The sequence below is a fragment of the Megascapheus bottae genome, chromosome 14 (assembly GCF_031878675.1).
Source record: "Megascapheus bottae isolate mThoBot1 chromosome 14, mThoBot2.hap1, whole genome shotgun sequence".
NCBI lineage: Eukaryota > Metazoa > Chordata > Mammalia > Rodentia > Geomyidae > Megascapheus > Megascapheus bottae.
The window spans coordinates 30,726,497-30,749,317 of NC_143522.1; the positions used below are offsets into that span (position 1 = coordinate 30,726,497).

Here is a 22,821-nt window from a genome sequence, read left to right on the forward strand (position 1 = left end):
ATTTGCTAGTAGTATTCATTAAATGTGGTGGGATCATTTGTTGGCCTTCACCTGTTGATTGTTTTGTGTGTTGTACAGAGCATGCACAGTTGTCTGTAACAGGTGATTTCCTCTATAATGGGGTTAAACATGACTCTGTTGATGGATGTATATGATTTAAAGAAGAAACTGGAATTCTAACTCTGTTCATATCCCCTGGAAATGTTCATGAAGATTGAATAATTGGTTGACATTGCTGTAGGCTGCTCAAATGACAGCAAGAGCTTTTACATGTATGTTTGGCAGGTATTTATCCAAGCAGTAGCTGTATTGCTTTTGGAAATATTTGCTGTTATATCACTTGTGATGTAGGAATTCTGACATAGCCTTTGCCAGCATTAGAAACGGGTTTCTAGTATATCTTCAGTTTCATTCTAGAAGGAGCCTGAGCTATCTGTTCAGGGTCATGTCAGCCCTGTTAAATGTAGCAGACAGAAGAAGTTGCCAAATAGATTCTGTTTGCTAAAGTCTTAGGAGTTGCTTTTAGCTCTAGGTATTGCTACTATATGTTTGGGTTCTTTCTGTTTTAGTATGACTTGCCTAGTAAGAAATAGATAGAAATTCTTGATTATTGTGCAAGAGTCAGGTTACATGGGACTGATTGTCAGAAAGGACATATGGTTTTGCATGGATTTTAACGTCAATCAGATCAGAGCAGAAATGTACAAATTCTGATTGTTAGGAAATAATTTGGTTGGGGGGAGACTATTCTCCAGACTTGATAAATTACAGTGAACGGATTCTTTGGCAGTGTGCTGTTCATGCACGTCCACACCTATCTAGGGCACTCTTGTTTGACACTGCCTGGGAAATTGGTGACATTTTTTCACTTTTTTTTTTCCATCTCCTCTTCTGGTCAGAGCTGACTGGAAATAGACTCAATATCTAGATTGGCAACCTGTAGAGGAAATATTCAATCCATTTTTTTCTTAAAAACTTTTAATTAATATCATCTTGAGAGAGTGATTTCTAAGTAGATGGATGATTTTTTTTTTTTGGTGAGATGGGAACCTCTAATATTTACAGAAATTGTGGAGTTGGAATCATTATGGGTTTATGTTTGTGTTTGGGAAGACAAGAGTGTTATGGATGGGAAAGGATTGAGTTATGTTCAGGGCTGTTGGTAAACAAAATCTGGAGCAGTTCTGGATGAGGATGGCACAGAATGCCACTTAGAGAACAAGAAATGTCTGTGTGTCGTGCTGGGGGAGGGGAAGAATCAGAATGCTCTTGGTCCTGAGCGCAGTGACACTGTGGTCATCCAGGCCAGAGCTGCCCCAGACAGCAGCGCCTTGCTCTTCATAGCTGGTGTCAGCTCTTGAGAACTGTCTCATTGCATTTGAAAAATGGCAGCTGGGTGCTGGTGGCTTACACCTGTAATCCTAGCTACTCAGAAGGCTGAGGTCTGAGCATTGCAGTTCAAAGCCAGCCCGGGGAAGAAAGACCGTGAGATTCTTATTTCCAACTAACCACCAAAAATCTTGAGCTGTGTCTCAGGTGGTAGAACACTATCCCCACCCCCACCCCACCCCCCAAAAAATGCCAGAAACAGCATTCAGGCCCCAAGTGCAAGCCTCAGGATTGGTACCAAAAGAAAGAAAGAAAGAAAGAAAGAAAAGAAAAATGGCTGTTTAGCTAGGACTGTGTGCTTTAGTGCCAGGTTGACATTTAGAGCTGAAATGGAGTGCCTTCACAATCAAGAATGCCTTGGGTGGTGTGTTGATGTTTTTATCAGTTGGGTCAGAATATCTAAGAGCAAAGTTCACGAGAAGCATCTTTCTAGAGCATCAGGATGGCACAGAAGAGGCTCTGTTGTACTCTGCATTGCTGTATGGTACACAGGTTTGCAGTTATTTATTACTTGTACATAGGAGGTGAGTAGGTAACGAAGTAGACAGAAGGTAAGTGTGAGTCCATAGAGGTATTGTGATAGAGTTGGACTATACATTACTTCCCCAAATTTTCTTGTTGTGGGCTGTAAACGATACCAGAGCTCATTTGTCAGTAAGGATGGACAGGTACATTAGTGGGGCTTGTGTTATAATGGTGACAACGCACAAGCAGGATGTGTGTGAGGATATGAATTAAGTGTATTCTTGAGTATGGATCAAATATAACATTATCTTCAAAGTCAAGTTCAGGGGTCAGGTTGAGCAGGATACACTGTTTACATATGTAGAAATGTTGCAGTGGGGGCCAGGAGTTTGGCCTAGTGGTAGAGTGCTTGTCTAGCATGCACAAAGACCCGGGTTCCATTCCTCGGTACCACATATATAGAAAAAGCTAGAAGTGGTGCTGTGGTTCAAATAGTAGAGCTCTAGTCTTGAGAAAGCCCAAGACAGTGCTCAGGCCCTAAATTCGAGCCCCAGGACTGGCAAAAAAAAAAAAAAAAATCCTCTGTCATGATGTTCTAAATTAAAAAAAAGATGTTGGTATATTAAAAAAAGAAAGAAATGTCACAGTGGAAGCCCTCCCTTGTACAATTAATATTTGCTAATTTAAAGGTCAAATTTGGTTTGACACAGTTGCTTATGCCTGTAATTTTAGCTGCTCAGCAGACGCAGACTAAGATAGGGTTTATAAATTGGAGGCCAGTGTGACTATAGAAAGATCTTACTGAAGCCAGCCTGGGCAGGAAAGTCTGTGAAACTCTTATTTCCAATTAATCACCAGAAAACCAGAAGTGATGCTATGGTTCAAAGTGGTAGAGCACTAACCTTGAACTGAAGAGCTTAGGGGCAGCACCTAGGCCCACCCACGAGTTCAAGCCCCAGGACTTCCCCCCAAAAAAGACAAATTTAAGAAATACTTTTCAGGGCCGGGAGTTTGGCCTAGTGGTAGAGTGCTTGCCCAGCATGCACAAAGACCAGGGTTCGATACCTCGTTACCACATACATAGCAAAAAGCCGAAGTGGTGCTGAGGCTCAAGTAGTAGAGCTCTAGCCTTGAGAAAGTCCAAGGACAGTGTTCAGGCCCTGAACCCAAGCCCAGGACTGGCAAAAAAAAAAAAAACAAAAAAACTTTTCAGAAATTTAAGAAATACTTTTCAGAAGATGACATTTGATCTAGGTCTTGAAGTTACTTAGAAGAGTAAAAAGACGGAAAAAAGAAAGGTACTGTACCTGACTTAAGTAACTGTAACCCCTTTGTACATTATAATAACAACTTAAACCTTAAAAAAACAAAAAAGAATAGAGACTGGGGGCATGGCCTGGTGGTAGAATGCTTGCCTGGCATGCATAAAGCTCTTGGTTCAATTCCTCTCTACCACATATACAGAAAAGTCTGGAAGTAGTGCTGTGGCTTAAGGGTAGGGCAATAGCCTTGAGCTGAAGAGCTCAGGGACAGCGCCCAGGCCAGAATTCAAGCCCGTGACCCACCAAAAAGAAAAAGAAAAAAAAAAAAAAAGAATACCATTAAAAGCTAGAGAAGAAGACAGGCTGGGCCACTGATTCTAGCACTTAAGAGATTAAAGCATGAGTTTAAGGCCAGCATGGGTTACATAGCAAGACCCTGACTCAAAAGACAAAATAAACAACAGTGGGTACCCAGGAAGCTGCAGAAAACAACCTGGCCTTTGATGATGGGACATCAGATGCCAGCAGGGCTAAGCCCAGGGTGTGACTTAGAGGGACAGGAGTTATAGTTGGAAAGATGAGTTGAACCACACTATCGAGCCTTTCCTGCCATGCCCCGACACATAGATCTGAGGACATGTAGAGCTGATGCTGGAGGCTGTGGGGAGCCTGGGGGTTTAATCAAGGGAGTGACAGGATTAAATGTGTTTTTTTAGAACTCTTGTCAGCACTTGTGGAAGGTGGATTGGAGTGAAGGAAGAGAGGATGGAGGTAGCAAGACCAGTGAGAAGGCTCTAGTAACTATCCAGGTGAGAGCTGAGGGCTTCAACTAGAATTGCGGCCGTTCTTTCATTTGCTCAATAGACCTTGACTGCTTACCCTAAGCCCAGCACTGGGTCTGTTACCCCTCCGAGGGCAGAGAGGGTTAAGTAATGGTACCACCCACGTGTGCTAAGGATCCCAGGGGTGATGGCGCCTTGTGCTGTGCCACTTTAAACTGGCGGGCACAGAGCCTCCCAGGACAGAGGACCCACCAGGTAAGGAGCTGGAGACAGACACTGCCAGACACTGCCTACAGAAGTATCCTGGCAGCCAGCCTGGATGGGGGGTGGGGGGCTTGTAAGGGAGGGAACAGGAACTCAAAACCAAGAAGCACAAAGCCATGAAGTGCCAGGCATGGTGGCTCACGCTGTAATCCTAGCTGCTCAGTAGGCTCTGATCTGTGATCTGTGGTTCAAAGCCAGCCCGGGCAGAAAGCCCATAAGATTATCTTCAGTTAACCACCAAAAAGCTGGAAGTGAAGCTATAGCTCAAGTGGTAGAAGGCTAGCCTTGAGCAAAATAGAACAAGAACAAAGGAAAACACCTCCTGTAAAGGACTCATTAAGACTCTTGCCAGTGCATGGACTGCGTCCCCTTCCCTGGGCCTGTCCCCAGCCACGATGGAGAGCTTGCTGGTCTGACTGGGGAAATGATGCCTTCAGCTCCCCCCAGTCACCGTGCTGTCTAGTGTCAGAAAGTGAATTTGAGGTTTCTCTGCCACATTCCATACACATTATGTCCTTGCCCGTGTCTAACGGGCATTGGGTAGCAGAATTCATCAGACAGGTGCTCAGGCCTGGAGCCTTCTTCACCGTGACAGCCACTGGCTGAGAGAGGGGCTCTGGTCGGGAACCCGTGTCAGCTACAGATCACGTTTGGGGAAGGAAAAGTGGTTGTAATGAGCCCTGTCCTGTTGTCTTTGTAAAAGGGTTTATATCCATAGGAATGGTAACCTCCAAAGGTTTTCAAATTGTGCTTTGATTGTGGTAAATTATAAAATCTAACAAGAACTTGCAATCTTGTTCTTTCCATTTGTGTATTCTGGACGTTGCTTGTCAGCGCCTAACTGAAGGACGTGTGGGGAGGAGATGGCCCTGGCTCCTGGGCTTGGGAATGGGGTCCTCCCCAGCTCATCCTGTGGCAGGACTAGGGGGCCGTGGGTGGGGGGGCGGTAAGGAGAGCAGAACCCTGCTTGGAATGTTCTGTCTGGTTCTGATGTAGAGGAGCAGACTGTCCACGTTGTGAGTTTTCGTTTTGCTGCTCTTGATTAAAGGAAAGGAGGACAGAATGATCTACACCATAAAATTACGACCTTTGGCAAAAGTGACATCTGCTCCTTTCCTGCTTTTAAATGTCCTTTCCCAGGACTTCCTGTGCAGGGACGCCAGCCTGTTGGCGTGGCTTTCCAGAATCAGAGTCTTCAGCTGTCCGTGCTTGTGGTTACATTGTGGTCTTTCTAGCAGTGGCTGTGGGTTTGTTGTTGTTGTTGTTGTTTTAAAATTCAAGTGTTTTACCTGTTTTGGGATAGGAGGAAAGGGCAAAAACAGTGTCCGAGTCTGCGGCTAGTGCACAGACAGGAGGAGATGGCCAGGCAAGCACCCTGGCCTCAGGATCCTTGTTTTTGCTGAGCTGTCTAATGAAAAGGATGAGATAAATGTGTGCGTTATGTATATTCCCAGGATTGCCCATCCTTCTGTCAGAGCCCAGCTCACCCGGGAAATGGCAGAACTCACAGTGCATTGCAGTTGGGGTAATGCAGGGCTGTCTTCACCCTCCCTACCCCTGGGCCAGGGAGGGCTTTCACTTGTGTGCAGACCCCACAGCAGGGCTCCGTGTGGCCAGGCTTAGCACAGCACCGTCTTCTGTCTTTGATGGTAACAGTTGTAGAGAAGGAAGCAAACAAACATGCTGATTTCAGGAGCTCTTTTCAAAAGCTCAGCATCTTCTACCCACTACCTGACGAATGTAACTATAACCCCTCTTTACATCACCCCAACAATAAAATACCAGCACCTCGCTGTGCGCAGAGTCCCGACAGCCTGAAGCTGGTCATTCTGGAAGTCCGGCTCCCTGCACATCCGAGTCAGGACTCACTTGGAGATGAAAGGTCCAATGGGGCCCCCTCCTCTGCTGCACAGCCCCCGCTGAGCGCCAGCAGGCTTCCTTAGTTTGACCATTTGGGGTGGCACTGGTGCTATAGCCTGGATGCTGTGTTCTCTCATGAGGAAAACTCCCTGCTCTCTGAAGAGCACCGGGCAGGCAGGCAGGCAGGCAGGCAGGCATCACAGGCAGGCTGGCTTTCCATGCCATCCTCCAGTGCCTGCTGTAGCTTTTGAACTGCTTCTTCTGATGTTTTCCCTATAAGCCGTGTCCGCATAGCCTAGTCCTACCCTTTCCTCTAAACCTACTTTGTCCCACTTGCCGTTATTGACAGAAGTGAGAAGAAGATGAAGAAAGTGAAAACTTGGCCTAAGTCTGTTTGCTGGTGCACTGGAGGTGATTGCAGGGATGGAAGCCTGCCGTGGAAGCAGGGCTGGCGTGCGTGGTGTCCTTAGAGCTTCTTGTCAGCTAGTGTCATCGCAGGTAGTATTTGTTTGTTCACTGTGGTTCTTTGGATTGAAATGGTTCTGGGTATTGGCTCTCAGGATCATGACGTGTTTTAATGGAGAGGGTGACACTCGAACCCACAGCTCCTCACTTGAGCTTTGGCCCAGGAGTATACAGAAATGTCCACTGTGCTTGAAAGGTTTCTTATTTGTTTATTTGGTACCAGGACTGGGGCTTGACCTCAGGTTCTGGGCATTCGCTTAGCTTTTTTGGCTCAAGGCTGGTGAGACTTCAAGCCAAACCTCTACTCCATCATCTTTTTGCTGGGAATTGGAGGTAAGGGTCTCATGGACTTTCCTGCCCAGGCTGGCTTTGAACTACAGTCCCCAGAGCTCAGCTTTCTGAGTAGTTAGGGGTATAGGCGTGAGACATCAGGATTTAGCTTTATGGTTTGCTTTCTTACTTTTCTAAAGTGGTTATTGAGATGGGGATTGGAACGTTTCGCGAGTCTGCCTGCCTGCCGTGCCAGTCAGAGGAATGCCTTATCTATCTGTGCTCCCTCTCCCGTTCTCCCTGGGGAAGTGCGAGGGGGCTCCAGAGCTTGTCTTCCTCACTTTTGCTTGCTTCTCACCCCCCCTCTGCCACCTGCCCTGTCCTTCTCTCTTCCACGCCTGCCTCACTCCATCTGCCCTTGCCTCAGTGTGGCCCCGTGTCCCTGCTTTGCTTCCTGGGCTCACAACAGAACTAGCCCCTGCGAAGCTGCCCCAACACAGCGGGAGAATGGCTCTGCGGCCGCTGCTTCCCTCCTGGCTCCGTCCAGTGGCGCTGCCGTCTTGACCTTTGTCTTGCTCCTTTGGGGTAGGTCTCCAGGGGTGGCTGTTGCCTCCTCGGGGCAGCTCAGTCGTGGGGGGGTGCTGTGTGTTTGCTGGTGCCTGGGCTTTGCTTGGCTTCTTTGCTCTGCTGACTCTGTAACTCTTGACCCCCACCTCCGGTCTGGGTTTTTGCTGGTTAGTTTGGAAATGCCTGGGCTGGCTTCAAACTATGACCCTCCAGACCACAAGTAGCTAGGATTTATGTGTGAGTCACTGACTCCTGGCTTCTGGTCATTTGCCCTTTCTGGCTGTCTCCTTACGTATGTCCATCTTTCCATCAACTCCTGCCCCCGCGCCCACTGTTAAAAACCAACCTCTTCCTTCACGGCCCGTTTGCCCCCCTCCCCCGCTCCCACCATCGTGTCCCTACTGCTGGGAGTTCTCCTTGTCCAGTGACTTCCTCCCTTCCCAGAAGCCTTCCATGCCCCGAGGTAGAAAAACACCCTGACGTTTCTGTTTTCTTAGGTTTTGTATTTTTTAAATGGTTTGTAATCCACACAAAGCCAGAACTGTGTTGAGGCAAATAGTTTGATAAATGAATAAATATTAGGCAGTTTGGAGAGAGGCTTAGGCCACAGGAGGAGGGACAGGGCTATGTGACACTTCCATGCACTCTGACATTTTCTAACAGGTGCATCGAAAAAAGCAAAAACCAGACAGGGTGAGTGGCTCACGCCTGTAATCCTAGCTACTCGGGGCTGAGATCTGAGGATCAAGGTTCAAAGCCATCCTGGGCACTAAAATCCATGAGCCTCTTATCTGCAGTTAATCACTAGAAAACGAAGTGGCTCAAGGGGTAGAGTGGTAGCCTTGAGCCGAAGAGCTCAGGGACAGCACCCAGGCCCCAGAGTCCTTGCCCCATGACCCACCAAAAAAAAGAAATAAAGAGCAAAAACTAGGTAAGAGTACTTTTTAAAGAGTATTTTAGTTTATCCACGATATCAAAAATACATAACAGTGTGAAATAATAAAATACCGTTTTCCACATACTTGCACTGCAAAGTCCAGCCTGTGTATTATACCCACAGTCCCTTTCCCTCAGGCAGGAGCTGTCACAGGGCACAGGGCCCAACCCCAGCTCCCAACTCCTGACCAGTGACCTGTCCTGCTCACCTGGCTATCCGCAGGTGAGCCTCTCGATCCTCCAGGCTGCTCTGCCTGACACTTGCCATGGCCACTCTCACTCTCAGAGGCCCTAACCTGAGTCTTGTCCCTTTGTGCCCATCTCTCATGAGCCCCTGTGCTGCCACCTTTGTCTGCTGGCTTCTTGAGGCATGGAATTTGCTGCTGCATCTTTTCCGGATACACATCAAGATGCTTCGTACAGAGAGCCCCCCTCCCCTCTCTCCCCTCCCCTCTCCCCCCTCCCCTCTCCCCTCTTCCCTCTCCCCTCTTCCCTCTCCCCTCTCCCTTGTCCTAGGGCTTGAACCCTAGGCACTGTTCCTAAGCTCTTTTTTGCTCAGGGCTAGCACTCTACCACTTGAGCCATACTGCCACTTCTGACTTTTTGTATGATTATTTGGAAATAAGCGACTCAGGCCAGGAGTGTGGCCTAGTGGTAGAGTGCTTGTCCAGCATGCACCACATACACAGAAAAAGCTGGAAGTGGCGCTGTGGCTCAAGTGGTAGAATGCTAGCCTTGAGCTAGAGAGCTTGGGACAGTGCTCAGTTCAAGCCCCATGACCAACTCCCCCCGCCCTCCCCCCCCCCCGCAAAAAAAGAAAGAGTTCCCCAGATCTCATCCTGCGTAGCTAGGATTATGGGCATGAGCCACTGGTGCGGGCTTTCTTTTTCTTTTTAAATAGTCTAGGGGCCAGGAGTTTGGCCTAGCAGTAGAGTGCTTGCCCAGCATGCATGAAGGCCCAGGTTTGATTTCTTGGTATCATATACATAGAAAAAAGGCCAGAAGTGGTGCTGTGGATCAAGTGGCAGAGCTCTAGCCTTGAGAAAGCCCAAAGACAGTGCCTGGGCCCTGAGCTTAAGCCCTCTGGGGTGGGCAAAACAAACAAACAAACAAAAAAAAAACCACCTCCAAACCAGCTAAAATGTTAGATGGCTTTTTTTTCCCCTTGCTCTGCTGGTGCTGGAGTTTGAACTCATATCTCACATACAGCCATAGGTGCTCTATGGCCCAGCTACTCTTACGGCCTGAACCAGATGGCCCCACCAGCTAGCCCAAGAAGGGCACGTCCCCTCTGCTTGTGGGGTTCCAGCTAGGCTGGCACCCTGTGCCGGAGAAGCCTGGGTGGCCTGGCATGCGGACCTCCGGAGCCACAGTCAGCTGCCTACCTTGGTGTCTGAAGGTGTCTCCCACCTTCCCTCTGCCCTGCCACCTTCCTGCGTTGTGGGCACCCCCTTCTGCCCCTCCTGCTGTGTGGGCACCCCCCTCCGCCCCAGCCAGCCTGCTGTGCAGCCTGCAGTGTGCACTGCTGTCCCTCTCAGAGAAAGGCCTTGTTCTGCCGCCCTCCCCAGGCAAACCTCCTCACCGCCCTCTCACCCAGCAGTCTTCTCTCCCTGCCCTCCTCCTGGAGGGGGGCCTACATTACGAGCAACACGGCAAGGAGTCAAGCTCTGGTACACTCCCTGTGGGAAGGCGGTGTGGCAGAGGCTGTGGAACCAAGCAGCTGCACTGGACGCCTCCCGCCCACAGGCCTGCCTGTCCTGCAGGGGACGCTCTGTTCACGGCAGCCCCTGCTATTTCAATGCCAGCTGCTGGGAGTCTCGCACAGTAAAGTACAGCACAGCCTTAGAGAAGAAGGGGGAAACTGGCCTTGGTCAAGCTGCACGGTTGCCTGAGGAAGCAGAGGGGTGAGCCTGCTCACTGCAGAAAGGAGGGGTGCAGAAACGTGCATTATACTGGGATTCTACATGCAAGAAATCATTCCCATCCAGCCAGCAGTGACTGAGGTCAGAGGATCTGCACTGCAGAAGAGGAAGCCGGGGCTTTCTAGTGTGTTGTGCATGAGGTTTTGAGAAATTTACCTGTTGCTCAAGCTCGGGAGGACTTTGCAGGGTGGGTTGCAGGCGTGGGGCGTGCCGGGGCTGGCCCAGGCGGCTCTTAGTGGGAGGTTAGGTCTGTGCTGTGTGGCTGGGTGTGCTGCCTCCCAATCACCTAGAGCATCGTGTCAGGCTCCACAGGTGCGACACGGGACACCTGCGCACCCTCGTGGCTCGTGCGTGTTCTCCCTTCCTCTGAGCACATGACAGAAGCCGGTGCTGCTTCAGAGCCCCTTCAAGGCCTTCCTGGTCGTGGTCTGCATGACTCGTGCTAGACCAGAATCCGATGTAATGTGGAGGAGGTGTCCTGGTGGCAGTTACAGCCACACAACTATTTAGGATAATCTGTAAGGGTCATTGTCTCCCCCCCCCCCCCGCCCCCGTCTCCTCCCCTCCTCCCAGTCCTGGAGCTTGAACTCAGGGCCTGGGCACTGTCCCTGAGCCGCTTTTGCTCACCACTAGTGCTCTACCACTTGAGCCACAGCATCACTTCTGACCTTTTCTGTGTATGTGGTAGTGAGGAATTGAACCCAGGGTTTTATGCATGTTAGGCAAGCACTGCCACTAAGCCACAGTCTCAGCCCTAAAAGTTTTTTAATGTGACAATAAATTCTTTATTGTTTTATCATTATAGAAACAATAGTATTTCTATAATGTTCATACCTTACAGTTGCAAAGCAGTGTTTTTAACAGTACTGATCTCTCTCTCTCTCTCTCTCTCTCTCTATATATATATATATATATATACACAGGTAGATAGATATACATACATATTATATATATACATATGTACGTATATATTGTATTTTTGCATTTTTTTTTTTTGGTTGTGGGCTTTGAACCAGGGCCTGAGTGCTGTCCCTGTCCCTGAGTTCTTTTGTTCAAGGCTTAGTGCTCTGCCACTTTGAGCCACAGTTTCACTTCCACTTTTTGATGCTTAGAGATAAGAATTTCGTAGACTTTCCTGCACCGCTGGCTTCGAACCATGGTCCTCAGCTCTCAGTCTCCTAAGTAGCTAGGATTACAGGAATGAGCTGCCAGCACCTGGTATAGGACTATATATATTTTTAATATTGGGTTATGTTTGGCATTTTTTGGGGGTGGGGGGAGTGCTGTTCCTGGGGCCTGAACTCAACTTTGGATTTCTGGTGGTTAATGGAGATGAGTCTCACAGACTTCTCCCTGAGCTAGCTTTGAACTAGAATCCTCAGATCCTAGCCTCCTGAACACCTAGGATAAAAGGTGAGAGCTACTGGTGCCTGGCTGCTTAAGCCTCACATAAAAGCCATACTACCAGAAACGTTCATAGCCTTAAGAATGTGTACACATGCATCTGGAATTTGGCAAGTTGTAGAAACAGAGTCGCTGTTCTAGAGTTGGCTGAACGAACCCCACCTGACAAGGCCTCTGGCCAGGTGAGGTGGGGACTCCGTGGACTCCAGGCCATCTGGCACAGTTGTCTATGGGCTCAGGAGGGCTTGCTGGGCAGTCTGGCCATGTGGACACACAAGCCATAAACAGCAAGCCTGGCAAAGCTACGGCATGGGGACATACCCCCCCTTAGCTGAAGAAATAATGTCTAATGGACATCCTGCCAGAATGCTTGCTCCGCTCTTAGGTTCTTGGCATTCTCCTAAGTCAGATGCCAATTACAGGAAGGTCGCTAGGAGGACACGAAAGAAATGAGGGTGAGAACGAGCCACGCTGTGCTTCCACACAGGCCGTCATGCCATTCTGTGGCAGCAGGCAGCGCCTCCCGCGAGGTGTCCATCGCCGCTGGGCTCCGCCCCTTTCCTCCTGTCTGGGTCCTTCGTCACCAGTCCAATGTCTGAGGTCTCATTTTCATGTAATAAATCACCATGGCCCATTCATTTCCTTCCCATTCCTTGTTACTTTTAATTTTTGTGCTGCTAGGATGGAACCCACTGCTGCTCACAGGCTGGCAGCTGCGCGCGTCCAGTGCCTGCCCAAGCTCTCAGCCTTTGTTTATGAGTGAAGTTGTTTTTATCTTCTACGGTAACAAGTAGCGCGCAGCAGACACACAGTCACAGTGCCAGGCAGCTGTGGGGCAGGGTGGACACATCCGGGTGGCTGGGCTTCCCTGGAACAGGGCCCTGGAGTGGCCTTTTTGGGCAGCAGCTGCTCCTGGTGAGGACTTGGGGATCAGCGGTCTCCCGGGCCCTGCCGTGGGGCTCCCGTGTCGTGGTGGTGCTTCTCACTTTTTGCCTTTTCTTTCGGTCTCAAAGGCAAGATTGCTGGCAGGTAGCGGTTAAGCGGGGTGTAGGCCAGTGGGGCGGCAGTGAGTGGGGACAGGGATGGTGATGTGCGGGCTCCCGAGTTCATGGCTAGCCATCTCGATGCTGCCCCTCGTGCCGGCCGGGGCAGCGCTGCGATTCTCTCCAGACCAGCGTGTGTGAGGGAGGAGGCCGCCCTCGGACTCCGGCCGCGCGTGCGCAGCTCTGCGAGGGGTGTGCAGGTGGCCAGCGATCTGCAGTGTCCGTGGACCCCGAGGAGGCTGTGTGGACGGAGGTTTTCCCTGGAGTCTGCAGAGAGGAAGCTGTGGCTCCCAGCGAATCCTAGTGCCTCACCATCGTGCCAGCGCCGGGCACGGTGTCTGGCACAGAGTAGGCCCTCAACACATGCTTATGGATGACCAGCTCCCTCCGTAAGCGCCAGAGGTGCCCCACACCCAGTGCCATGCTAGAACGGGGTTCTCCGGGGCCACATGCTCCTGGCTGGCTGGCCACTCTCGGGATAAATGCAGAGTACCCAGAAGGAGGCGTGCACCCCTCACCGAGACGCAGACTCGAGTGCCTTTACACCTTCTCTATTGTGATAACGTGTTCTCCTTTGTCTTCACAGAGACTAATAGACAAGTCACGCGTAAGCTGTGTCAAATGGGTGCCTGGTTCGGAAAGCCTTTTCCTAGTAGCCCATTCGAGTGGGAACATGTACTTGTATAATGTGGAGCACACTTGTGGCACCACAGCCCCCCACTACCAGCTTCTGAAGCAGGGAGAGAGCTTTGCCGTGCACACTTGCAAGAGCAAATCCACGAGGAACCCTCTCCTTAAGTGGACGGTGGGCGAGGGGGCCCTCAACGAGTTTGCTTTCTCCCCAGATGGCAAGTTCTTAGCGTGTGTGAGCCAGGACGGGTTTCTGCGGGTGTTCAACTTCGACTCCGTGGAGCTGCACGGCACGATGAAAAGCTACTTTGGGGGCTTGCTCTGTGTGTGCTGGAGCCCCGACGGCAAGTACATTGTGACGGGCGGTGAGGACGACTTGGTAACGGTGTGGTCCTTTGTGGACTGCCGCGTCATAGCTAGAGGCCATGGGCACAAATCGTGGGTCAGTGTCGTGGCGTTTGACCCTTATACCACTAGTGTAGAAGAAAGCGACCCTCTGGAGTTCAGTGGCAGTGACGAGGACTTTCAGGACCTTCTGCATTTTGGCAGAGATCGAGCCAACAGCACCCAGTCCAGGCTGTCCAAACGGAACTCTACAGAGAGCCGCCCGGTGAACGTCACGTACAGGTTTGGCTCGGTGGGCCAGGACACACAGCTGTGCTTGTGGGACCTCACGGAAGACATCCTCTTCCCTCACCAACCCCTCTCGAGGGCCAGGACACACACGAATGTCATGAATGCCACCAGCCCTCCCGCCGGCAGCAACGGCCACAGTGTGGCCACGCCTGGGAACTCCGTGCCCCCTCCACTGCCGCGGTCCAACAGCCTTCCCCACTCGGCCGTCTCCAACGCGGGCAGCAAGAGCAGCGTCATGGATGGGGCCATCGCCTCTGGCGTCAGCAAGTTCGCAACCCTCTCACTGCACGACCGGAAGGAGAGACACCACGAGAAAGACCACAAACGAAACCACAGCATGGGACACATCGCTAGCAAGAGCAGTGACAAACTGAACCTAGTTACGAAGGCCAAAACGGACCCCGCGAAAACACTGGGGACGCCCTTGTGTCCTCGGATGGAAGATGTCCCCTTGTTAGAGCCGCTGATCTGTAAAAAGATAGCGCACGAAAGACTGACTGTGCTAATTTTTCTTGAAGACTGTATAGTCACTGCTTGTCAGGAGGGATTTGTTTGCACATGGGGAAGGCCTGGTAAAGTGGTAAGTTTTAATCCTTGATGCTGCCCCGGACCCAGAGCGTGGCTAGCTAGTTGGGGAGGGGTGGGGTGTACAATGAATGTGAATGACACTTCCTATTCCTAATGTAAAACTAAATGCATCAGAGCCATAATTTTGGATACTGCATGCCATGTAATTCTGAATCATTTGATAATTCACCTTAGAGCGTTGGAAAAAATATATAATCAAACTAATTGCCAGCCGAGTCAGTTGTCCTTCCCGGAGTAAGTAGAGCCCCAGGGTCAGCGTTCCTGTACCAGAGTATTTCAGTTCTAGGGAAATCATGACAGCATGAGGAAGCAATGTCTTTCACGTGCTGAAATTACAATTTACGCTTTAACTGGAATATTTTTGCCTAACTACTCAACTAGACTATTGTACACCTGATCAGAGTGTGTGTTCAGTACAGATGGCCAATAATTGTCATTTGTAGTCCAATTTTTTATCTTAAAAATCATAAAAATGTTTAGGAATTGATGAAATTTAACTTTAGGAACAAAGCGATCAGCAGGGTTGATTGATATTATTTTTACATTGTTCTGGCAATCCACAGAAAGAGCCTTAATTTTTAAAACCCATTTTAGTCATTTTATGACAATTAAAATTGTTTAATAAACATCTTTTTTCAAAGAAGCAGTTTGTAGAACTTTGATTGAGACTCTGTGTACGCAAATCTCCACCTGCTCCAGAGCGTGGACAGTGACCTGCCGCAGCGAGAGTGCATGCGTGTCCTGTGTTAGCTTCCTGCCCCCGGCAAGGAGAGGAGGTTCTGCTGGCTTTGATTTGGTTTTTCCCCCCTTTGGATCAGAAAGGTGTGGCTGCGGGCGGCCGTCAGCCTGTGTGGTAGACTGTGGAGCTCCGTGGGGCTCCGGTCCCCAGCGGGGTGCCCAGGAGCGGGCTTCCCCTCGCACACGCACTCTCAGGTGGCAGTTGTGCTCTAGGCTGGCTCGGACACAGACACTGGCCAGCGCTGCGCGTGCTGCCTCCGTGGGGACTGAGGGCGTGAAGCGGTTCCTCCTGGGCCTCGGCAGTTGAGAAGTTGGTTTCCGAGATGTTCTCGCAGTGATAAGATGGCTCCCGGAGCTGTATAGTTGGTGTGGAGATGAGACCTGTTTTGTTTATCTTGGCACTTGGTGTTGGTTGTTCTGCATACTTTTGTGATCACATGCAGTGCTAATTGCCTCAGTGTGAGTTGTACATGCAGCTCTGTGAAGCTGAGTAGGTGGTTTGAGTCTCTCTGTGTTGTCAAGATCCAGACAGAAAGAACCCCCCCTGATCTGTCCCCTCCCCTCCCCGCCCCCCCCCCACCCTCAACTCTTACCTCAGCCTCCCCAAAGGCTGGGCTGGGTCCCAGGCCTGCTTCCACTTCTCAGCATGCCGTGGCGGGATCTGCGCACCACACACCGGAGCTTCTGCTCAGTGCAGTGCAGCGGCAGCCTCTGCAGCCGTCCTGGGCCAGGGCCGTGCCAGCCCCCGGCCATCTGCCTTGAACACCTGGCCCTTTGTTCCTAAAGGCTAGCTGTCCTAAGGACTATCTCACTTTGGGGCCAGTGGGCTGCTCCGAGGGGTGGTGAGTGACGGAGGGGCGGGGACTGGCCGAGGGGCTGCATCCACTCCATACCTGCATAGTTGTGGAAATCCAAATGCTTCTGAGACGTCAAGGATGCACTTTCAGAATTCAGGACTTTGTATTGGGCTAAAGACAGGTAAGTCCACAGGTGCGAAGCCCCCAGTGACCCCTCAGTTCCTGCCCGGGCCTGGCTCGGTGGGGGCTGGTGAGAAGGAGGTTGGCTTGGTGCCCTGGTACATGTTGGCCTGCGGAAGACTTGCCAAAACTGAGCTGAAGTCGCCCTCTCCTCCTGGCCCCTGCTGAGTCTCCCCCAGGCTCCAGGGCCTAGTGGAGAGCTAGGGGTCACCCCCAGGGAGGGCGACCTGGCCATGTGGCCTGGCGTGGGCTGTCCCCGCATGCAGGGCAGTGCCGCCCACCTCCCCTCTGCCTCCCTGACTGACTCCCGCCCCCTTTCTTTGGCAGTCGGCAGAGCACTTCTGCAGGCAGGACAGAGGGCCAGGCGTTCTCCAAGACCAGAACTAAAGGTGCGCAGCTGGAGGAGAAGCGGGCAGAGCTGGAGCAGGGGCGTCGGCGGCCTCAGGTGGTGGCTCCTGGTCTCAGACATCCAAGAGAGACGGGAAGCCTTCTTAGGGCTTTCTTGCTAAACTTTGAACTTCCTCACTGGCAGTTTGCAAAAGTTCAGCTCAAACATTTCCTGAGCCAGAACACCTTTTCTAACCCAACCCCTGGAGGAAACAGAGGCTGTGCCTCCTCCTTCTTCCGTATGGGCCAACCACGCCCTGAGAAGCCCTGGTGAAATCACGTCCCCATGGCAAGACAGGGCCTCGCTGTGCCCCGCGTGCAGCAGCCCTGACCGCCCGCTCGCCATCCTTAGCGCCAGGAGCCAGGTGCAGCCCTCTTGTGAGCTCGGGATTGAAGCCAGGGCCTCCCGCCTGTCAGAAGGGGAGCGCCCCAGAGAGGGCTGGAGCAGGGGGGCTCGGAGCACCAGAGGCGTGGGCAGCACCTGCAGGACAGGCACCTTGGGCTCCTGACTGACCACACAACCCTGGGTTTGCCCTCCGCTAGTCGGGCCAAGCTTCACTGTGAAGTGGAGACTGGGCCAGCCCAGGACGAGGCCATGGCCCCTCGCTTCAGTCAGCGGGGTCATAGGCCGTGTCCAAGTCCAAGACTGGCCCAGGCCCAAAAATGAGCCTAGCCTAAAAGTAAAAAAAAGGTCTAGGGCTATGGGTCAGATGGTGGAGTGCCTGCCTAGCGAGTGTTGCTTGGCATATTGACACACACACACACACACACACACACACACACACACACACACACACGCCAAGGCCTTGCTCATTTGTAAGGGTATATCCATGTGCCCATCCCTGGGGAGATTCTGGCATTTGGGCTTCACACCTAAGGCTTAGCTCTCAGCCAGCCCCTTCTCCACCCCCCTTTTCCTGTGGTGATTCTGGTGATGCCGACAGGAGCACAGCATGACAGCCACAGTGGGCCCGAAGCGGCAGGATCCTGGCTCATGCCAGCCTGAACAAAAGTGAGAGCCTAGCTCAGTAATAACCAGAGCAAAAAGGGCTGGAGGTGCGGTTCAAGCAGTAGAGCATTTGTCTAACATGACAAAGTCCTGAGCACCTCCAGCCTCTCCACCCCAGTACATCCAAAAAGAAAAGTTTGTGCTGAAATTGCTGACTGCCCATGTGCCCCTGGGAATGAGGTGGGTGCCTCTTGCCTAGGGAAAGATGTTCTCAGTTTGAAGAGGGCTAGAGGCGGCCGTGCCACTGCTGTGCCACTGCTGTGCCCCCTCGTGGCCAGCAGCCAGTGTGTGAGTGCACAGGACTCCTGCGGCCTGCAGACTGGTCACCTGGGGTCACCGCGGGAAAGCGGGTCTGCCCACCGTCCTGGACCTGCAGCCAGGGGGCTGGTCCTGGAGCACACCTGGCTGTCTGCAGCAGCACGTGCTGGGGTTTGGGTTAACTGTCACCTTTGCAACTCAGATCTCACGTTCAAAACCCAACCCTGTCCCCTGCCCAGCAGGGCCCAGCGTGCTACCGCTGCATGGGCTCCACAGCGTCCTGGGCAAGCTGCTGTCTCTCGAGTGTAAAAGACGAATGTCCTGCACTTGCCGTGTCTGTATACCTAAGTCGATTAAAGTCTGTTGGTAGGAGACTGTGTAAAATCGTGTGGATATTTTCCCTCTGTGAAAAAGCAAAAGCAGCACTGACATGTATTTCTTTTTAACCTCACCAAACTCCTTTACAACTTGAATTCACAGCACATTCCTAACACAAAATCCCAGTGAAACAGTTCTTCGGTGTGGCAATAACCGATGAAGCTTGGGTATCCATACTGTTACTTTATTCTTCCCAGGAAATCATGTTTCTGTTTTCACTGCTTTGTTTTGTAGTTTTTCCCTTGGCACTGTCACAGCTAAAGAGACAGGACACCCTTGCCATTTTGCAGCACCTGAGGGGTTCTCTGTGGGCTGACATTAAATAAACATGCGTGGCTGCTCTGCAAATGGCGAGAGTTCTCAGTAGTCATTTCATATCTGACACTTAAAAATCCCCAGTGAGCCACGACAGAAAAGCGTTCAGCTGCTGCGAAACTAAGAGCCTAGAGAGGTATAGAAAGGTTACCTCCCCGGAGCTGACGCCATCGTCATTGGAAACTCAGGGGAAATGTGTGCTGTGTCCCTGGCGCTGCTCTCCGCAGCCCTCTTCCTCTTCCTCCTCTACCCAGTGCCCCGCCCGGTTGAGGGGGGGTGGGCAGGCATGCTTGTGGGGCTCTGGCTCAGGTGGGTGCATCAGGTTCCGGTGCCCAGGGGCTGCCTGAGCTGTGTGGACTGACGCGGGGGAGAGAGGACTTAAGAGCTGGCATTGCCCCAGGGTGCCGTGCTGCCCCTCCCTCTGGACAGTCACTACTCCAAGCTGGCCCTGGTACCACACCCTCCTCAGAGGCTTCGGAAGGAGAATTTGGATGTGTGGACCCAGGTGGCAGCCGAGGCTGGCCCAAGCGCCGCCTCCACTGTCCTGGCCAGGGGGTGTCAGGGGGAGTTCAGCCTCCCCAACAGACAAGTGAGGCAGGAGGCCACGGCTGCAGGGCTGGGCTGGCTTGGGCCTGCTGAGGCCACGCTGAGCCTCTCTGTGGGTCTGCCGTGGCCTAGGCAATAGCTCCCACACCCTAGGTGCTGCCCTCTGGCACTAGCCTTCTTCTGCAGCGGCTGGCTGGGTGGCTTCAGCCTCAGGAGCTAGAAAAGCTTTGGGGTCTCTCCATGGTCCCTTCCTGCCCATAGCAGACAGGAGTGGGCCTGGCCCAGGGGCTCCGGCCTTCCTCCCCAGGCAGGCAGGTCTCAGGTAACCCTCAGTTTCTCTTTCCTGACAGTGCACTCGTTGACAACTTTTTTGGTGGAGGCCGACTATTTGGGTCTTTTGTGGCACCTTCCGTCAGTGGGCAGGTGGGGGCTGGCAACAGACAGGAAGGAGCCAGGGGCTCAGGCCCTGGACGAGCAGCTAGTTTTGGGCAGGGAGAGTGGAAACGCCATGGGCTGCCCGGCCCTGACTTGTGCTCCTTGGCCAAGGCTTCTGTCTTCCGCAGCACTCCCTGCGGTGCTGGGACTACGGCTGTGCACCACATCCTGTGGGCCGGTGCGCAGTCTGGAGGCGAGGAGTGCGACTGGAGCTCACCACTGCTGGTGGGCACCTGGGAGGAGTCACGCCAGAGAACACAGGCCTGCCTTCTCCCGGGCACCCTGCCCCTGCCCACTCCATGCCTGTGGGAGCTGTGCTGAATGCAGGCTGCAATGCAGCCAGACCTGGGCGGGCCCCGTGTGCTCTTGTTTGGGTTGGAGAAGTGGCCAGACAGTGCTGGACTGGCACCCAGCCCAATGTCCATTCCTTACCGCACAGCTGTCCTTGAGGCTCCGTCCTTGCAGACGCTGGCGGTGTGGCAGGAGGGGGCAGGCATGACGTCAGGGCCTCCTCCACAGGAATGCCCAGCAGTGCCTGCCAGGGCAGGAGCGCAGGCACACTCCTCTCCTGTCCACTGTGGTGAAACAAGACAAAACGTTAGTGTCGCACCGTAACCATCAACCCTACCCAACTCGGCGGGAGTTCATCAGTTCTGAGACGAAGGCTTCACTAGGAGCCAAGCCCAGACCAGAATGAAGGGAGGGCAGGAGCCGCCGCTGGGGACCTGCCTGGGCAGCCCCCCCCGCCCCCCCGTGGAAGGGAATGCAGAGGGGATGTCATGAGAGCACGGGTAGCCTGGGGCACCCTCGCTGGCAAGCAGCACTTCCATCTGGGAATCCCACTCAGCCTCCCCCCCACACAGGCCACCCAGGAGACGGGATGAGGTGGCAGTCTGTTTCCCCTGGTGATGCCGGTGGCAATAAGCATGCAGGGGGTCCTCCCTGGGGGCTGGCCCGCCCGGCCCTGGACCAGCATCCCTCCCTGGGCCCCCCTGCTTCTCAGCTCCCCACATGGGCTGGCTTCACACACCCAGCATCTGATGGGCTCCAAGCTGGTGCTGGCTCCTGCCCACAGGACCTGTCTGTCTCCCCCACCCCACCCTACTCCCAGGCGAGCCACCTGTCCCCTCCCCCCCACCAGGCCTTCCCAGTCCAGGCCCAGAACTGGGCCCCTGGACTTCGCTCCTAGGGGATGCACAGGAAATGATCCTGAAGTGATCGTTACCCAGGGATGACGTCACAAGGGCACACCCTGGCTTCCTGACCTGTGAGTGTGGGTTACAGGTGCTGAAGGAGGGTGAGGCCAGGTGAGACCGGGAGGGGGAGGCAGACACGATCCCCTGGGCTCAGGCTGTGCTCTCTCGGCTGGGGCTGGAGTCACCTCTGCTGAGGTGTACGGCAGGGCAGAAGACAACCTTGGTCCAGCCGCCCGCCGCAATGACTCCAAAAAGAGCACGTCTAGCTACCTTCCTCAGAGGTTTTGTGTAAATTACATGTCAAATCAGATCGATTGCCTTTTGGGGTATATTCAATCAGATAAAGCACTTAGTCTTACCTATTTTAAAAGTTGCTAACTATGCCTCTAAGGAGCTGCACAGGTCTGGCCGGGTCAGCCTTCCAGTGCACGCGGGCTGGGTGGGCGTGGCCCCGCTCAGCAGCCTGAGCAGGACGGGGGAGAGCCGCAGCATTCTTTCATGCCCCAGTCCTGTCTAGATCACAGGGCAGGTGACTGGCGCCGGGCAGGTGGAGCTGGGTCAATTCCAGATTGTCAGCCCTTATGTGTATCCCTGCGAGCAGAGTGAGAGGCTTGCGGCCTGTAGGCTTTACTGGTGTAAAGCGTCTCTTCGGCACAGCGACAGGATAAAAAGTGCATTCCTGGAGCCCAGCATTTGCAGCTCCTTTTTTTCCATGTTTGGTGCAAGTCCTAGAGCTTGAACTCAGGGTCTGGGTACTGTCTCTGACCTCTCTTATTCAAGGCTAGTGCTCTACCACTTGCACCACAGCTCTACTTCCACTTGTACTTTTGGTGGTTAACTAGAGATAAGAGTTTTTGACTGTCGCCTTGTGGAGGCTGCCTCTGAACTGGGATCCTCAGGTTCTCTCTATACATACACATATACACATGATGCCAAGAGGCTGTGGGAAGAAAACCCTCCGAAAGTGCCTTCTCGGAGACTCATGCCTCATTTCTTGGGGGCTGAGGGCTCTTTTCTGTCCCCAGGAAGTACCTTCACCCTGGTCTCAGGCCCAGGAGACCTCTCCAACCCCCCTTGCTGCTTGCCTCTCCTCCTGGACGGGGCAGAGGCCCAAGCCTTCCCTCCTTCGGGCTCTGGTGGGGAGGCGCATGGGGACACTGGATGGCTCCCGCCAGCCTGCGCTGCAGGCGGCATGCTGGGCTGCTTGCCTGTGCCTCGCTGGATTAACGGGAACTGCTTTGTTTGCAGGGTTTACTGTCATCCCCACACCAGGCCAGTTCTCCAGGTGGCACAGCAGTGTAGCCACCCCATGGCTGCTTCCAGACTCCAGATTCAGGTGGACGGAGGTGAGGAAGACCACACCGGGGCCCTGACCTCACGGGAGCCTCGCAGGCCAGCCGGTCAGCAGGCCGATGAGGGGACGTCGGAGGCCGTGTGAACTCAAGGGGTGACGCTGTGCCCTCCCTGGCTCACCCAGCCGTGGCAGTCCACTGGCAAGGCAGTCTCTTGGGGCTGTGGTGAAAAAGAAGACCTGCGAGTTCTCTTGCTTCTCACTGTCCAGCTCAGAGCCATTCAGCCATCTACAGATGGAGCGCGTCCAGGCACACACAGTGGAAGGCACGTTTCTTGGACTGCGGAGCACTACTTCTCTCTGGTTTTGCACTGATGGCTTTTTACACCTTAGGTGGTCAGAGGACCGCTGGGTGCACTGGGAACAAGTGTTTTACCTTCTGACGTCCACATGTAATTTAGGACGTTTTAAACACTGTTTGCACTTAAAGTAGTTTCACTTGGACAGCAAATGACTGACTGGGCACTGGATTTCTGCCCACCGAGGTGCGAAGATGCCCTTTTATCTGTTAACCTTTATTTTAATACTCGTGTCCAATGCAATCAACTCTGTATGTGTAAATAATTAATTCTGCAACTGGGGAACGAGTTCCCTCACTAGTAATTTTCATCACTAAAGTGATCTTTCTAATGCACAAAAACATTAATATTAAAATTATGTTGACTATACGATTTGGTTTATCTTTTCTTAAGCGGACTGTGGAGGGGCTTCCTGGCGGCTCGCTGATGGGAAGCCGTGGCTGGAGCGC

General features: G+C 52.7%; 1 protein-coding gene across 5 annotated transcripts in view; it reads left to right on the forward strand.

The window, feature by feature from the left end:
- The window catches only part of Wdr20 (WD repeat domain 20), a 47,964-nt gene extending 25,835 nt beyond the window's left edge, over window positions 1-22,129 (forward strand). For 2 of the 5 annotated variants that reach the window (XM_090344861.1, XM_090344856.1), the window contains exons 3-6: window positions 3,833-3,925; window positions 13,216-14,475; window positions 16,526-16,587; window positions 21,971-22,129. In XM_090344861.1, coding sequence (XP_090200987.1) covers window positions 3,833-3,925; window positions 13,216-14,475; window positions 16,526-16,585 — 1,413 coding nt within the window. In that variant the 3' untranslated portion in view covers window positions 16,586-16,587; window positions 21,971-22,129. The remainder of the gene's footprint in view (window positions 1-3,832; window positions 3,926-13,215; window positions 14,476-16,525; window positions 16,588-21,970) is intronic. The other 3 variants (XM_090344858.1, XM_090344857.1, XM_090344859.1) reach the window with 3 other exon arrangements.
- Window positions 22,130-22,821: the final 692 nt, after the last annotated feature.